The sequence below is a fragment of the Oreochromis niloticus genome, linkage group LG20 (genome assembly GCF_001858045.2).
Source record: "Oreochromis niloticus isolate F11D_XX linkage group LG20, O_niloticus_UMD_NMBU, whole genome shotgun sequence".
In the NCBI taxonomy this organism is placed as follows: domain Eukaryota; kingdom Metazoa; phylum Chordata; class Actinopteri; order Cichliformes; family Cichlidae; genus Oreochromis; species Oreochromis niloticus.
Genome location: NC_031984.2, coordinates 9,312,355 through 9,329,802, shown reverse-complemented (window position 1 = coordinate 9,329,802; position 17,448 = coordinate 9,312,355). Strand labels below are relative to the sequence as shown.

Below are 17,448 nucleotides of genomic sequence, written 5' to 3'. Positions count from 1 at the left end.
GGATGCCTAGTCACTGACATCCACATCTGTCCCTTTGGTGTACAGATGTGGATGCCTAGTCACTGACATTTGAGTAAACTTTAGTATGTCATATACTGTTAACCAAATTAAGCTTAAATGCAGGTTAATTTAGCGCACTGAGGTGTCGTGTTTTGCACATCTGCTTCTGCACAATATGAACAAAGAAACAGGAAAAAAAAACCCGAAATAGAAACTTCATCTCCCAGCATACCCCGGCGCAGGACATGGCCGTGATGTCACAATAAGTATATATACTGCTACAGGGAAGAATTTCTACCTCCATTGTTACATTGTAACAAACGGGGCCGGGGCGAAGCGGGGAGAAAGGCGTCTTCTCGCTAGAAAACCTGCAAGATTTTGACACCAAACGATAAAGAGCAGAGCGCACCGTTATTGCGAGAAGACGGCGAAGTAAGCCCAGACGACTGAACCCGCCCCGGCGAGAAGAAAAGGATAAACGAACACAGATGTCAGCGGATTTCTCCATTACACCCATTTAAAGGCTTACATCAGGAAGACAAGACACTGAGCGTCTTACATTATTCATGCTGCACCGAAAAATGTTGGAGAATAAAGCGCAGCTAACCCTATGACGCCCCTTCTTCCTATCGTCTGTCCTTTATATAGATAGGAATGCATCATTTAAATAAAACCCGCCGGTCTAGCACAGCTCCTGTTTTCTTCGTCATCTTTCAGTGTGCAGAACAATGAGCATGAAGCCTAAGTAGCCTGAAATAGCCAAATATAAGTGTTGCAAATTGACAATCACGCAAGCTTTCATCCAGATTACTTCGGCTCCACGGTTGCAGTCTGGATACTCGGTTCAGGGATCTCGGTTTTGGCATAAAAGAGCCTCTCATAGGGCGTTGAAAGATTGATGTGCAGCTCCTATTGGAAACAGAAACGACCTACGACTTGGTTGGAATAAGGGTCCCTGTTTCTGCCCCAGGTAAGTGGGTTTAGTGTTTCATTAACCGGGCGGTTTGCCATTGTGTCTGTGTGTGGTTCTCTTTCTCTCTGTGTGTGTATGTGTGTGAAATGGAAAGAGAGAGGGAGAGACAGAGAGAAAGAGAGCCTTGCCTTGTCAGACTGGCAATATCTAACCTCCCCCAACACAGTCAGTCGGTATGTCCACATTTAAACAAATAGCTCCTCTAAACTGCGTGTCCCTGACGGGTAATATACCGTGAAGTCACACCTGTCGGTAAACATCCTGTAACATGTCAAAGGCAAACTTAAGTCCTGAAAGAAAAGCCTTAAATTCTTAAACTGAAATAAACATTTAATGTCAGATGTGTTACTCTGGTTTTAAAAAAAGGGCACACATTTGGTGTTATAACCACAGCTGCATCTTTACAGGTTAGGCCCTGTCCCTTACAGCCTGTCAAGGTGGGCAATTTTGTTGAAATTAGGTCAAGGTATTAGTCTTTAATGCTCATAATTATTATTAGGACATAGATTAGATAATTTTGGACTTTCCCCCCTCAGAAGTAGTTCCAGGAAAGATCACTTAGGCTGCATTTGAGCAGCTTCGCAGTATCAGCACATCCCTTTTTCTCTTTTTAGCTGAAGGACAAATTTAATTGTGCAGTTATTACATAAATTATGCTATAAACGTACATGTCAGTCCTTTTAATTTTGAACGTTCTCCTTCATGGACTTAAAAACACTGAAAAACTACAGAATGGGAGTTGCTCCATTTTGGAATGACATTACAGCATGCTGCATAGTAAAATATGAATTACCTTGAGAAGTAGCTGGTTCACACTATAGGAGGTATGGTAGTAATATGGTAGATTTAAGGTAGATGGATATAGTGTCTCTATGGGATATAATCATCGGTGTTAATATTGATGTGTAATTATTTGAAATGTATCTGTGTGAATGCAGATGTCTGTGTAATGCACAGGACATAACACAGTGTAACATCAGACATGTATTTAGCTGCTTTCATTCACCTTGTTTGACCTCTCCTACAGATGGAAGTGATCAGCTCCCTCCTTCAAATTCACCCATATCGATCCCTCCCACTACACTCAGTTTATAGCAGATTTTTTTAGGGGTAAAAACAGATTGTGAAGCCACAGACATTATTTGCTTCAAGGCTGCTTGCATAAACTGTGCTTGCCTAGTTGCCATGGTTACATTTTCAGACTTGATAATTTCAAAGTCGGATTTCATGTGAGATGGGAGCCACACAGACGAAATGATGGAGCTGGAATACAGATGAAAGGAGGCAGGAGCGAACAGATGTCACCTTTTTGTTCTGTTTTTGTTGTCAAGCTGACCTTACAGAGGAACAGTTTGATAAAAAAATTAGCTCATTCTCTAAGTGATAACAGGAGCATTTTGTTTCTAAGGTAGTAAATCACAACGTGTCATGTCTTCACATCTTTTGAAACACATTTACTGATGCTGGGTATTTTTTTGTGCTCCTCTGTGCCCCCAGATACTTAAGTTTCCATGGAGGCAGGTTCGTCCCTCAGCCTCAAACGAAGATATGAAGAGGTGGACAACAGCTCTCCATTCTCTACACCTAAGGACTCTGACGATGACATCTCCAGCAGTGACAGTGCTGACAGCTGTGACAGCCTCAACCCTCCCTCCAGCACTGCATTTACCCGTAAGAATCTCATTAAAGGAAGTCAAAAGAAACTAAACAGTTAATCAACGCGAGTATTTAGTATTAGGTGTGTAAGACTGTATTGAAAATCTTTCTCCCTCTTTCCCTGCTTTAGCCACCTCTATCCTCAGGCAGCACAAGCCGTCACCAGGGGGGAAACGGGTACGTTTTGATTTGGTGACGGTGTATTACTTCCCCCGGCGGCAGGGCTTCACCAGCGTGCCCAGCCAAGGGGGCAGCTCCCTGGGTATGGCCCGCCACCACTCCTCCATCAGACACTACACACTGGGGGAGTTTGCACGCGAACAGGAAACCAGTCACCGGCACACTTTGCGACAGCACCTGCGCCAGGAGAAGCTGAATGCCCGCAAAATGAAGGTAGATTAGATGTATCAGTCGTACCCCAAGAGGGTCAAAATTCAAGGCACAGTAGTATCTTGCAGCTGTGGGCACGTTGCATGTCTCCACTTGCAGTAGTGACTCAGTACATGTACTTCCGCTCTGTCCTTCAAGACTTTACAAAACTTTCTGCTTTGTGACCCCGTACAAAAACAGTCTAGCTGGGGCCCCTTTCCATAGTTCCCATGCCCGTGAGTTGCTAGGTGTCCTGCTGAAGAGTAATTACCCCCATTAAACTCCTGAAACAATTTTACTTCAATAACTGTTTGAGGCCGGAGAGGTAAAAGTCACTGATGTTTCAAACAAATTCACACAGATTAAAGAGCGGTACAAAAGATGCATATGCGTTTATTTAGTGAAGTTTAGTTTTTTCTTCTTTCCTCCCCCATAAATCAAGCCATAATCCCCTCAGATTTATCTTGTGACCCATTGGAGGGCTCCGGCCTCCAGGCTGGGAACCAGTGAACCAAACTACCAAAATAGAAAGTATTTAAAAGGAGTTCAGTTTGGACCAGCTGTAAAATGACGCTTACATACAAGCTAATGTGTAAGTAACACTTAACCAACGTAATACAGCAAAAAGTTACTAATTTTCTCATGACAGCTTATGATCATTAAATCATATTTGGGTTTGTGTCCTTTAATTTATGCAGGAGTTTTAGTTTTTTGAGGCCTCTTCTTAAATAAAGATCACAGTACTTCCTTCACCATTCTCCATTTGAAAACTCTTTGTTCAAAATGCTAAATCAGCTGCAAATATAATTGTTTTTGAAGTATCACTCTTCAGGGTACTTATCTACCACTTGAGCTTAAAATAGGCAATCAGTTCCTTTTTCACCTCAGCTCACAGTTCCACACTGTCGTCCACAGCTGACAAGGAACGGCACAGTGGAGTGCGCTCAGGCGGAGCTGCTGACTCTGGACGATGTGTCGGATGAGGATCTCGACGTGGACGGCGTGGAAGTGGACGACTGTTTCTTCCTTCAGCCGCTGCCCACCAAACGGCGTCGAGCCCTCCTGCGAGCCTCCGGCATCACCCGCATCGATGCGCGTGAGAAAGCTGAGCTCCGAGCTATCCGCCTCTCTCGGGAGGAATGCGGCTGCGACTGCCGTTTGTACTGTGACCCTCGCCATTGCGGCTGCAGCCAGGCTGGTATTAAGTGCCAGGTAAGAGCTGTTGAAAGCGAGTTGGGTGCATTTGCAGAAAGAGGAGAGCTTCTTTGCAGTTTGAGACTAACAACTTCAAAAACACGTTTACAGTATTGGAATCGTCTTTTATTTGAATTGAACTGTGAGTGACATTTTGCTGCTCGTACGCTAAGAGGGAAGTTTCACTGCAAATCAAGCCAAAGTTGCTCTGAATGATCCTGAAACATTTCTATCCTGAGAGAAGTGGTCTCCTCCATGATTACAATGGCCCCCTTTTAGTTCAATTACACGCTGTTCCCATTGCAGCCGACAAATCTCAACCCAGCTGAACACCTGTGGGACATTTTGGTCAGATGTGTTGCAGAGCCTCGCCACCATCATCATCATTATGACACCAAATGAGGGAATATCTTTTTGAAGAATGGTGTTCATCCCCTCAGGAGAGTTCAGTTGCACTGATGCATGTAGTTGCCCAGCAATTTACTAAAACAGTTTATGCTGGTTTTCAGTGTTTCTCCCCAAAGATAAAATAAATAACAATAAATACATGAAAATAACGAAACCAAAATATTTGATTGTTCCGTAACAGTGTCTCCCTCATTTACAGCCACGCTAGTTCCTGTCATCCTGTTTCTCTGTCAGCAGACTTTAGCCTATGTCTCTCAGAGAAGAACATAGCAGAGTAGCAGAAGAGAAGATTGTGACAACTTGTTAGCCTGCAGCGCACACTTCCCCACAAAAAAGCAAAAGACAGGGCGTCAGAAGCGTTCAACCTCGTTTCCTTTCAATTTGTTTTTCACTCACTTGTAGGTGTTTTGACATTTCACAGGGGGAGGGAAGCGCATTAGTAAATAAATTATAGAAACAAATGATGACTGACTCCTGTTTTGTTGCTTCTATTTAAGTGTGCTGGTTTTGTGCAAGGCTACATGCCGGCTCGCTGTCACATTGTCATGGCTTTCTGGGGCTCTCGAGTATAACAGAGCCATTGTTAATATTATTAATAACACTGGTGCTCTCCCTACGATAGCTCAAAATGTCTGCTATGAAAAAAGCCTATTCATCTGATTTTATGTGTTTTTTTTCTCTCTCTCTTCTCGGCTAAGGCGAGTGCTGAGGCGGAGAGATTTGATCAGAGCTGTTTTTTTTCTTACATTTTCTCTTCTTTTCAGCACGATCATGAAAAAAAACAACCAAAAAACTAAATACAAAGCCAGTTTCTAGCATTTTTCATGAAATCTGGTGGGTAGATGGAACACGGGGAAAGGAAGGTCCCATTTAACTGTGGAGCAGATATATGACAGCTAAATAAAGCAGTTCAGTGGTTCTAATAAGAATATCTTTATTCTTTGGTCATTTTTAAGCAGCAAGTTAAACAGTATCACCTCAAAAACATGAATGCATAGGCAAGCTGTGTTGCGTAACTTTGTTAAAGTTTTGAGAATTTACTCACTTGATGTGTTTTATAGAGGCAGATGCTTTATTCTGCTTGCTCTGTTATCTCTTTTCTCACTATTACAATGCTGTTATCTGATCCAGAACCGGCTGCATGCTTTTATTGATCAGTGCAGTGAAATCAGAATCCCTAAAACATTGGAATGAAGCGGTAAATCAGACATTGTGTTATCATTTATTTATACACCTGGTGTATAAATAATAACCTGAATCTTTTGTCTCATTTGCTTATATTTTTACCTGTTAGGAGGAAGTACATCTCTGTCTCAGCCTGACTTGTTGCACAGTAACCAGATTATCTCTTGATTGCCATGATTTCCTAGATTTTCGTAGATCTCCTGAACAACCGTAAACACTTTCATAACTTATGTAAATTTAATCAGTATTTAAGCATTTTACTTTCAAGATGAAATGAGAGTAAATGACGTCTGCCTTATTCTTCAGGTGGATCGAATGTCTTTCCCGTGTGGCTGCTCTAGGGATGGCTGCGGCAACGTAGCAGGTCGTATCGAATTCAACCCTCTACGTGTCAGAACTCACTACCTGCACACCATCATGAAGCTGGACGTGGAGAAGAGGAGGATGCTCATACAAGGAACAGGAGACCAGTATGCTGAATCAGACCCACTGTCTTCCCCCTCCTCCACGTGTCCCACTTCACCGGACCTTTCTTCAGTCGCTGGCCTGGACTCGGAGCTGGAGGAGAGCGAGGTGCAGTCGGTCGTGGAGGTTCAGGATCTTCTGGCGGAGCAGGATATACTGGAGAGGGAGAACGAGACAGCCGTGCTGCACCTGCAGAGCGCAGAAGAGCAGGAGAGGAGGGAGAGGGAGGAGGCTGAAGGGGAAACAGTGCAGCCAGAGCTGAGTGCTGATGGGCTCACAGAGCAGCCTCTCTGCCTCCTACCCAGTGCCTTGGGAGGGGAGCTGCCTGAGCAGGCAGAGGTTCCAGGTGTTGAGCAGGTCCTCCTGCAGGGGCCTTTCCCTACAGGGGCTACGGTCTTGTGCATCACTGACAACCAGGAGGAGAGCCCTTCTGACCTCCTCAAAGACTCCTCTTCCCTGCTCTACTATCAACTCAGTCCCATAGAGCCTGGAGCCTTTGAGACGCTGCCCAGAACAGAGGAAGCTGAACAGGAGGAGCCTTTGGTGAGAGAACAAGATCCAAGAGAAGATGAGTTTGCGGAAAGGAAACAAGAAGGAGGAGAGGAGCTGAAGGAAGATAAGCATGAAGACAAGCCTTTGACCGATGTTATTCTGTGCTCAGAGGAATGCGTGGCAGCAGTGGAGGAGAGGCCTGCGAGTCCTCAGCAGAAGATCCCGGAAGAACAGTGCCAAGAGCAGTCGTGCATGAAGAAAGAAGTAGATCCACTGCCTCCTGAAGTTTAGTACTAGCGTCTCTGCAGATAATTTGCACAATAGCTTCATCTAAGATGAGTAAATTACACATTTTACATGTATTACTGCTATTATCATAAATAACTACAGGTCTGTTATAGTGACTGTCAATAAAATATGTGAAGAATGAGCTTGAGTGTTACACAAAGGAGGAGAGATGCTGAAAGCACATACAGATCACTCCCCAGAAGTAATATGGATGCAGTTCAAAGACAACATTGTAGGTAATTCTGTTGGGGGTGATGAATGCGGCCTTAATGGAAAAAAACACGGAAACACTTGTGCGTAGGAGTCGATTAGGAGTACAGCGAGTAGTGTTTTGTTAATTTCCAGCGCAGCAAACAGAAAATACAGTGTGTGAATGCTGACATAAGCCTTTTGTTTTGTGATGTGTAAAGGTGTCAACACTAAACACAAATTGTTTTTTCAGCGCGCAAGAAGCTGGTGTATTTCAATACTTTACTGGCTCACTTTCCATTACAGCAAACTCACGCTGTAGTCAAGCCAAATGAAGGCCTCCGATCCAACCTTCCCCTGAAAATAGACCTAATAATCCTGGAAATACTTGTTTTTGTGTACTGTATATGCATTTGCAATGTGCAGGACAGAGATGAAGTTTCTTTGATCTGTATGCACATTGCGAAATGAGGGCAGCAAATGTGGCTCTGTCTCATTGAGAGGAGGAGGAAAAACAATTAAAAAAAAGAGCAGAAATTAGCACTGGCTGTAGTTGTTACTCACTTTGGACTGCTCGTACAAATGCAGTCGATTTGTCAAAAAAAAAAAGTTTACTTGTAGTTGCAATGCCTATGACATTATTTCTCCGAGTAATGTGTCATTTGTGGATACTATACTATTGGTTTTGAAGTTGAAGTCGTTGCAGTTCGTTTTCTTTGGGAATGAAAGGAAATGTAATTTTTTTTCATCCTGCTACATTATAATGTCATGTTATGATGAGTTGCCAGAATAGCTCTTCCTAGTCTTTTTTAATTGATGTTCTATAAGAAAGCAAAGATTTTGAATCGAGTCAAATTTCCCAAGAAGAAAACAGCAGTAAGAGTCAAAGTCAAACTGAGGCTTGTGCTGTTGGAAGTAGTTATATGAAACAATGTGATGCTAGTAATTTATGGATCAGATTGACATCGACCTGAATTTGCGTGTTTTATGTTCCGTCTGTATGTGTGCGAGTGTGTGTACACCTACTTTACATTTGTACGTCTAAGTGAGGGAGGAAGGTATGTACTGTATTAGAGATTGGGAGGTGCTGGCGAGGACACGCATTTCATTCATGACAGGTGCTGATGTTACAGATTTACAGTTTACAGGATCTCCTCCCTATCACCACGAGAAACAATGTTTCTCCACTTGATTGATGTAAGAAGCACCAGAGAGCCTCTCGTAGGAACGCAATAGCTACTGCACTGCAAAAATCATTAATGTGGTGATTATGGAATGAGGTGTCTCATGATTATGTAAATGCAATCGTATCGCATTTCTGCTCTTTCGGTGTCTTTTTTTTAATCTCGGTCTGATTAATACTGATCTCCGTAAGCGTGCCGACTCTTCTTACACAAAATCAGTCCTTTGTTTTGTTGCCTATAATTACAGCTGTTGCTTTGTGTAACTGCTCGCCTAACACAGGATATGCTGCTGTGTATGAGATGTCTGATGTGTTTCTTTGCCTTTTTTGTTTTGAAATTGTCTTAATCTAAATCTGCTTACAAGTTGCACCAAAGCAGTGGTTTCAAACCTAATTAAATGATGCTTTCATCCATCAGATTCTAACAAAGCAGTCTCCTCTAGTTATTGTGAGGCTGCAGATTTATTGTGGCTCTTTGTGTTTGCGTGACTTGCCTTGATATAGTACCATCTTTGAAGTGATGATGATTACAAGCTGCCTATTGTTGAGCTTTTGTCCTCGGCTTTCTACTAATAGACTTAGGTTTGGGACCACTGCACTGAATTAACTCCAGTACACTATGTGATTGTGTGTTTTCTCTGCGTGAATGGGGTGTGTGATTGTTGAGAAGACTGATAAGTTTAGACTTCATCTAACAGCTGTGAGAACTACTCTCATGCTAACTGTTGCCTAAAGTGGACACAAAAGATTTTATACAAAAATAAAAACAATAAATTACTCATTGCAAAAAGGATCAGTGTTTCTGTGTGGTTTTTTTTAATAAAGAATAATAAGTCTCCTATCATTCCTGAGTATATGTAATCTCAGTCATTTAGACAGAGTATGTAGAATCGATTAGTATAAAAATATTACACAATGAAAGGTTTGATATTATCAGCACGCAATTATGTATCGATTTAGTTCACAAAAATACAGATTTTTTTTAAATACTTAATTTTTGCATGCATGTAAAACAACACAGACGTGACTGTAAAAACAGAAATGCACAACTGAATTCAACATATTTTTCTTAACAGTTTGAACTGAAACAATCTACAGTGCAATGAAACACAGTTCACTCATTGTTTTCCAATGCAAAAAATGTAAAGTAGTGCCTATTTTACATTGTTATATTTTTTTTTTTTAAAAATTACTGAAGAATGCGTGAAAATTGCACGTAATATGTCGTAATATGTATTATTGAAAAAGAAGTAGAAACTGAAAACGAAAAGCTTTTCTTCTCATTTAGTTAAGTGTCACGACTTATGGGTGTCCACGGTGCAATATGATGTGTGGCCGCTAGATGGCGGCATAAAATCAGTACAGTTTCTGTGATACGGCCTCCATTCTCTGCAGTTACCGTTAAGAAATCTAAGGCGCCACATGTTAACTATGGCTCCGAATTGTAGTTTTAAACGACTTAACAGATATTTAAAAATTAATATGTATAATAAGTATGCCAGCTAGGTTAACGGGTTTCCTCTTTTACAATCATTATTATTTTTATTTTTTTATTTTAAATGTCATTGATATGGGTTTAAGTATTCAAACTGACCATTTCAGCATTGCCCTGCCTATGCCTCTCGACGTTTTCTTACGTTTACAGTTCAGTGGATGTACCAGCCAATTGTGGAACAAAAAATATTTGCCCTTTCCTATCTTTAGTTGCAGGAAACTGTGAGCTAGATAAGCTATCGCCCCTGTTTTCCATTGGCTGCTAATATAATAAGCTCTTCTAAGGGATACAAGTATAAGTGTACAGCTCTGAGGTCTTTGCTCTGGGATCCAGGATGCCACTGCACTGACATTCGCTTTCTGGCAAACAGCTCTGCAAGCCAGTCACTGGTAACTCTGGTGCAGACAGAAATCATACAGTGACTATGTGAGTCTCTCAAAGATTGCTATTATGTAATTATATATTAAACAGCTCCATTTTTAGACATGAACTTCATTTTCAAGTTGAGTTTACTCCTCAGCTTGTGAAAACAGCAGGTCTACGAGAGGTGTGTCCAGTCTATGAAAATAACCCTAACTTCCAAGACTAACATTATGTGACCATAGTGATAAAACTTTAAAACGTAGCCTGCAATTAAATGTGTATGTCTACAGCAAGGTATTACTTATAATTACTTTATAAGTAATTATAAGTAGTGCTAGATTAAATGGTGATTCTAAATTGGCTATTGGTGTGAATGTGAGCGAGAATGCTTGTCTGTCTATGTGCCCCATGACCCTGAAATGAATAATCAGTTCAGAAAATGGACAGATTTAGGTGATTTGGGTGAGTGCTGAGTGTTTGTATATGTGTGCATGAGGGTGGGAAAGCATGTTTGTGTCTGTGTGTGCCTGTTTGTCTGTGTCTATATGTCAGGTCGGGTCTTAGACTCCACCTCCCTGGGAACTCCCAGGCCCTCCAAAGTGTGGAGGCCTATCTCCCCTCACCACACTCCCTGCCGGTAACTGATGCCCTCAGGGGTTGGTGCATTGGTGGTTCTTGGTGTCCGGGGCTGGGCGCTCAGGTATGCACCAGCTCACTCCCGGTGGCTACTTGGCGGGGCCTGGTGCCTGTCGCTCGGTCAGGCCTCTTCCGGGGCAAAGGGGGCCCTCGGGCCTCCGGCCTCGGGGCCTGCAACTCGGTTCACTCTGGCACAGCTGGCTGCCGGCAGAGCCGGCGGGCACGCCGGTGCAGCCCCCTCTGGCTTCTGCTCCGTGGCTACTGGGTGACCCCTTGTCTGGGGATCTCCTCAGCCCTTCCCAGGAGGGTGGCACGGATGCCCCTCCGGTGGTACTCCTTGGGCTCTCACACTCTGGGGCCTCTGGATGTCTGGAGCCTGGATCTCCTCCATGCCTGCTTCATGCCCTGGGGGACGGGGCTATGGCCCTCCACACCCTCTAGCAGACCGTTACATGGGGAAACCTTTTGTATACAAGCGCGCTGATCCACACAGGTGTGCACACGGGTGTTCACTGTTCGTTGACATAAACTACACCTTTCTTAGCTGCTACTTCAAAGCATATTGTGCGCTGTCTGTCCTGCGTGCTGCACAACAACATTCAATATTTAGTATTTACTGCTGTTCACACTTAGCTAGATTAACGTGATGGTGTTGTGTTTAGTATGTTGCTTTGGTTTTTTTTGGGTTTTTTGCTTGTTTTCTCTTCTTTTTCTCTCAACAGGTGATCCAGGAGATTTTTTTTTTCTCTTTGTCTTTGTAAGTGCCCTTTCTCACTGTCCCTTTTCCCTTCTGTTTTTCTTTTCCTTCCTCTCTTTCTTTCTCCCTTTCCTATCCCCCAGTCATGTCTGTCCCATCTGTAACAACTGAAAATAAAGTAAATAATAACCACAAAGTTTGATCAAATGGACCAATACGGCAATGCCATGATGATCCATTTGGCAAAATAAATCCATTTGGTATCCTTGTTGGTCTTCAGACAACAATTCTGACGGCTAAAGAACCAAATGGGACAGGCAAAAAAAAAAAAAGAAGAAAAAAAAAAGAAAAAAGAGAAAATGGACAGATTTACAAAGTTACTGTTAATAAAGTTATTTCTTTTTCATTATTTTGCAACACCCAATCATAAAAACTTTGGGTTGGGTTGCAGAGAGGGTTGCAGATGCCACAACTGTGAGCAGGCTAAAACAACTTGAATAGCTGGATGCATAAAAGAGAACCTGTTGAGCCTTTATTTAATGTGGGCTGGAACTGATATGAGGTGATTTGCTGAGGTCAGCTAGAATCAGTGGTATGCTCAATTTATCTGAAATAAATTCCCCTCTTTTTTGTGCCTGTCACTGTGTGTTTGTGTATTTATGTGTAGAATCCAGGATTGAGACTAAAACAACAAGCATATTACATCGAGAACAATTGTGGCAGTGGTCCATGGCTCTGAGAGCTATACATCATCTGTTTAGCCTTTCCGGCCTCTGGCTTTGCATTGTTGAACTTCTCCAGTGGCTGGAAGAACTGATAGCTTTCAGGATGATGACGGAGTCCATCATGAGCCTGTGGGAAGACTTAAAGAGAACAGTTAAAAAAACATTGTAATCAGAGAGAATCACTCCCACAGTCATCTCAGAGCGTGTTGACATATGTGCTAAATCGCCAGCTTTATCTAGGCTTTAATTTTACTGTTGTGACTGGACAGATCCATGAAGAGCAGCTGGGTGTTATGAGTGACGTATGTGACATGGAAAATTGCCACACCAGCCTCCCAGTCTGAAAGTGCTGCTCCAGCGCCTGGAAAGAATGCTCTCTGCCCCCTCCCCCCCCGTCTGTGACGCCAGCGCTATGGCATCATTAGTCCTTCACCGAAACCGGTCCATTTTAAATGGAACTATTCATAAAACTGGCTCATGTTATTTTCACTAGTCTGCCCTGCTCGTCACATGCTGGCTGAACTGAAGAGGGAAATCCAGACCCTCTTGTGCAAAGTTCATTCTGTGTACTCGGGAGAGAAGATCGCAATAACCTTCTGAAGGCAGGAAGAAGGAAACAATGGGGGCAGTGAAGGTAAAAACAATACTGTGGCTGCTCAAACTTTCCCTCTTTGCCCACCGGTGAAAATACAATATATCTTCCTGAACTTGTCACACATTTTATGCCCATGTGTTAGAAACTCCAGTCTCTATACTTACCATTATACATATATTTATATATTCTGTTAAGCTCTTATTAAACGTAAGTTTGCCTAAAGGTAACAAAATCACCCCAAAAGCAAGGAATCTGAAAACTACTGGGACATATAGCAACAACTTCAATTTTTAAACACCTTATTTTTTTAAACTTAAAGTTACCGATAGCTGATATATTACTTTTGCAGGAACCAGAGTGTAATCCTGTGTTTCTGATACGATGCCAACGCAACATAAATGAAAGATAATAAATGATAAATTTGTATTGTCACCTTTTAAATTTAGCAAGGCAGTTGACATGCAGTTAGAAATAATACAAATAAAAATGTATACATTACTTTACAATTCTGTTGTTCTTTTTGTGAAAAGATTGTGATTTAAGATTGTGTTACCATTTCTGGTAACTGACTTTGTAGTATTGAAAATGTGCAAGAACACACAGCAGCCCAAAGCAGAAGATTTCTATTATGTCATGTAGCTCTGGGTATGGGATGGCACCGACAGAACAAGCAGATAGAAACAAAACAATGCAAGTCGACGAAAGCCAAATGACTCTCACCAGAACCAGAAAAACAGCTGTGGACACACAGCTGTGTGAAATATGGTGTGTCTTGCACTGCCTGCTGGTCCCCAAGGACATGTTCGTCATAGCTATCCAACTTCCCTAACAACAGCCCTAAAACACCACACATTGTGGAAGTAACTTAAAAAAATAGCAGCGTGTAGTTTCAGTCTTGTGCATGTTTCCCTTTGTTTTTTCTTAAATGTTCCATGTTCTTCCTTCCTTTCAGTCTTATAATAAAAACCATCCCATTAGCTAAGCACCTGGCGGCGTGCCCAGCTTCCCTCGAGGTGGAATAAATATCTATATGCTTACAAAGACTCTTAACAAAAGCCAGTATGGATAACCTCATTTGAATGTTTTCAATTTTACCCAATGAGAATAAGAGGTGACTTCATATCAGAGGCATTTGGAGGAAGAGGAATCTCTTGGCTTGACCTTTGCAGCTGTCAGGATGCGTTCAATTTGTGTAAACAAAAAAGGGGCCTTTAAATTGCCTGTTGTTAATTGGTCGGTAAAAGTGGTGCTCAATTTTGGTGCTTAGTGTCTTTGCTTGCTTAGACTTCTCTTCATGTTTATTTCAAGTCTCGAGAGGCAGCTGAATGGTCGCAGTGGTTGATGTTAATGAGAGAAACGCAAGTTTCAGGGAATGTCTGGTGAATGATGACATCGTCTTTGTGTGTGATAATATGTCATTAAAATAAGGTTCTGACCCGTCAAACCACATTTTAGCCACATCTCCACCGAGGCTCTGGGGATGGGAGTGTTAGTCGGCCCATAACGTTGTTCCACGTTGAAATATATCATCGCTAATTTGATGGATTGCATGAAACATCGCAAATATGAATGTGTCACAAAGCCAGGCGTCCTTTTTGTTTTAAATAGTTTGTCATGTTGGAAAAATCTTTTTAAAAAAAAGAAAATTACAGCTTCGCTCTGAGAGTTAAATGTAATGTAACAAACGAGAGGCCCAAAATTATGCCATGTTGTGCATGAAAAAAAAAAGGTAACCTTTTCTAAGCATGCATTTTCTATCAGTACTGTTGTGGCTCTGTTCATCTGTTGATTGCTGCTGATATACGTCCAAACTTTGAAACATTGCCAATGATTAGGGAAGTAAACTCAAACAGCTTTTTAACATACTGCTTCTTTAATCTTAAAGTGCTTCATAACTTCTTCTTCTCTTTCTCTCTGTTTTGTCTGATTTTAGATTTGTTGTTTTACTTTTTTGTCTCTTTTAATACATGACTTTCCCTGTTTTTAGTATGTTATTTTATGTGCATGAAGCCCTTTGAACCTTTACATTTGCTACTGGCTTAACAAATAAAACTGACTGGACTTGACACAATCTGCTGTGGCGGTCCTTGTTTCACAGAGGTGGTGGGAACAGGAGATAACTGTGCGTTCAGAAATCTGGGAAAGGATACAGAGTCACTTCCTGTCCATGTGCCCTATTCCCTAATGGACAATTAAGTGAATCATGTAAAAGTCCCCACTTGTAGCAAATGTCTAACCCCCATTACAGCGGCCAAGTCACTTAGCTTAATTAAAACCATGCCCCAACTTCATATTTTTTGTGTTTCTCCCATTCTCATAAAAAACTAGCAATGATAGTCATCCTCAGCAGGGGCCAGGCTGTGCTGACTTTTATAGCAGCTCAGTTTTCAGTAGTGGTATTGTACATTGATGCTTTAATCGAATGACCTCATTTCCTGTAACAAAGGGGTTCATTGGCAGTGATGGGAATAACGGCGTTACAAGTAACGGCGTTACTAACGGCGTTACTTTTTTCAGTAACGAGTAATCTAACTAATTACTATTCCTATCGTTACAACGCCGTTACAGTTACTAACAAGGTAACGCGGTCCGTTACTATTTTTCAACAAACAGTTGAAGCTGTGTTCAGTTCACCGCATCTTATATCAGCTGCAGGAAGTAGCTGTAAGTAATCTGGGCGCTACAGCTTTAAGCAGCTGCGCGCTCCCGCACGGACGGTAATCACGATCACTGTCTAGCACAACACCTGGAGCTAAGGAGGCAAAACAATCGAGTGCTGCTGTTTGACTGAGGAAGAATAAAGTATTCGTGGTAAGCCGATCACATGACCACTTAAAGACAATGCAACAAGGTGCTAGTTTATAAATTGTGTCGATAGGCCACGTAAAACCAGAGTCATGATAAACGATATATACGCGGCGTTTTTTCCTCAATAGTTTCGCCACGTTAGCGCTAGCAAGCACTCTCTGCTTATGAGCAAAAAAACAAAACAAAACAGGGGAAGTTTTAGGAGTGACGGAGAGAGAAAGAGAGAGGGAGAGAGAGAAAGAGGGAGAGAGAAAGAGAGAGGGAGAGAGAGCAGGAAAAGAGAGAGAGAGAAAGAGAGAGCGAGTTTTGAGATGTGAGATTTGTGACGTTTAGCATGTTTGGAGTGTGTAGTTAATGTGTTGTCTTGTGTAGTTAGTGTGTAGTGTTGTGGATAGTTTTGTGTTGTGTGTCAGAACAATGAGGCGACTGCTGTCTCCAGGTAGAAACAGCAGTGATACACCTGCTGCTGTCAGACCTGCAGGTATCAGGCTGTGATGTTCTCCTTTATAGTGGACAGAAATGATTTTTTTGGAGTGGCACAAATAATTTGCGGCATCTTATTGAAGAACAGCTGATTGTTCTGTAAATAGTTTGAAATGGTTATTTAAAAAAAGGGTAAAAGGTAAATGGATGCAAATAACTTTGTTGTTTGCAAAACTTGTGCATAGGATTTTAAAATTGACAATTAATATTTGCATTTGAAGTTATAAAATATGATTCATTAAACATGTTTATGGTTGTTACAGTAAAAATATAACTTTTTCTACTCTGATTTTATGTTTTTTGTCTGATTTTAGATCAATTCTGGTTATACAGTATGACAAAATGAGAACATAACTGTAAATTCAGGCACGTGAGGTTGCGCTAAAAAGAATGATACCAAACAAGGCAAAGCAAATAGTTTTTAAAGGTAAAATGTGGAGAGAAAATCAAGAGTAGTAAAAAAATGGCCAATTATACCCTGGACCCCACAGGGTTAAACGTTCTTTGTTTTTTTTTTAAGTAACGCAATAGTTACTTTTCCAAGTAATTAATTACTTTTAGAATATTGTAACTCAGTTACTAACTCAGTTACTTTTTTGAAGAAGTAACTAGTAACTATAATTGAATTACTATTTGAAAGTAACTTGCCCAACACTGTTCATTGGCCTACCTGTAAAAACAATGTGCTGCCCTGCTGCCTCTGCGGGTAAGACTTTCCATACTGTGCGTGCGGAGCTATGTATGTGCAGTGTGGAGTGTGTGTGTGTTTAGGGCAGTGATGTTGGTAGGACTGAGGGTGATTTCCAATGTGGAATAATCTGCAAGGTTGCAGAAAACATATTGTATTAAGGGAGTTGCAGGTGCAGTTGAGTTTGAAACTGATAAGAAATATTATGTTTTATATGATTGGGTTTTTTTTCAACACACTTATTGGAGGGATTCTGTTAGGGCCTATATTCAACCAATGCAGTGCCTGTTTGAGTAGCGTGCAACACATGCTACAATTTACAAGTGTTTCCTAAATGCATCACTGGAGGCATTCATTAAGTTCCTATATTACAAAAGGATAGATCTAGGGATTCACTCACTGAATGCATGTATTTAACTGTTTTTTTAAGTCTTTGGTTAGGATAACGATTTGGTCCTTAGTTCTGTTGGTTAAACTTAAAAGGCTTTAAAGGCTTGGGGAGCTTGTAATGTCAACTAGAAAGCGAAAATTTCAGAAGAAATTTTATGTGTGCCTA

General features: G+C 41.5%; 1 protein-coding gene across 2 annotated transcripts; it reads left to right on the top strand.

Annotated features, from left to right (window-relative positions):
* Positions 1 to 286: 286 nt before the first annotated feature.
* On the top strand, positions 287 to 9,195 carry csrnp2 (cysteine-serine-rich nuclear protein 2). Of its 2 annotated transcripts, none has more exons than XM_005448442.3 (5): positions 287 to 970; positions 2,471 to 2,644; positions 2,760 to 3,022; positions 3,914 to 4,210; positions 6,092 to 9,195. In XM_005448442.3, exons 2-5 carry the CDS (start codon positions 2,485 to 2,487, stop codon positions 7,031 to 7,033), a joined length of 1,662 nt encoding a protein of 553 aa, XP_005448499.1. In that variant the 5' UTR covers positions 287 to 970; positions 2,471 to 2,484; the 3' UTR covers positions 7,034 to 9,195. The 2 variants fall into 2 exon arrangements, with proteins under 2 accessions (XP_005448499.1, XP_003439129.1); XM_003439081.5 differs by lacking the exon at positions 287 to 970 and adding an exon at positions 1,002 to 2,381.
* Positions 9,196 to 17,448: the final 8,253 nt, after the last annotated feature.

Excerpts from the sequence above, each read along its gene's own strand:
- csrnp2 (XM_005448442.3), top strand. The coding sequence starts at position 2,485 with ATGGAGGCAGGTTCGTCCCTCAGCCTCAAACGAAGATATGAAGAGGTG. Across the intron at positions 2,645-2,759 it reads CTCCAGCACTGCATTTACCC|CCACCTCTATCCTCAGGCAG; the intron begins GTAAGAATCTCA and ends TCCCTGCTTTAG. Across the intron at positions 3,023-3,913 it reads TGAATGCCCGCAAAATGAAG|CTGACAAGGAACGGCACAGT; the intron begins GTAGATTAGATG and ends TGTCGTCCACAG.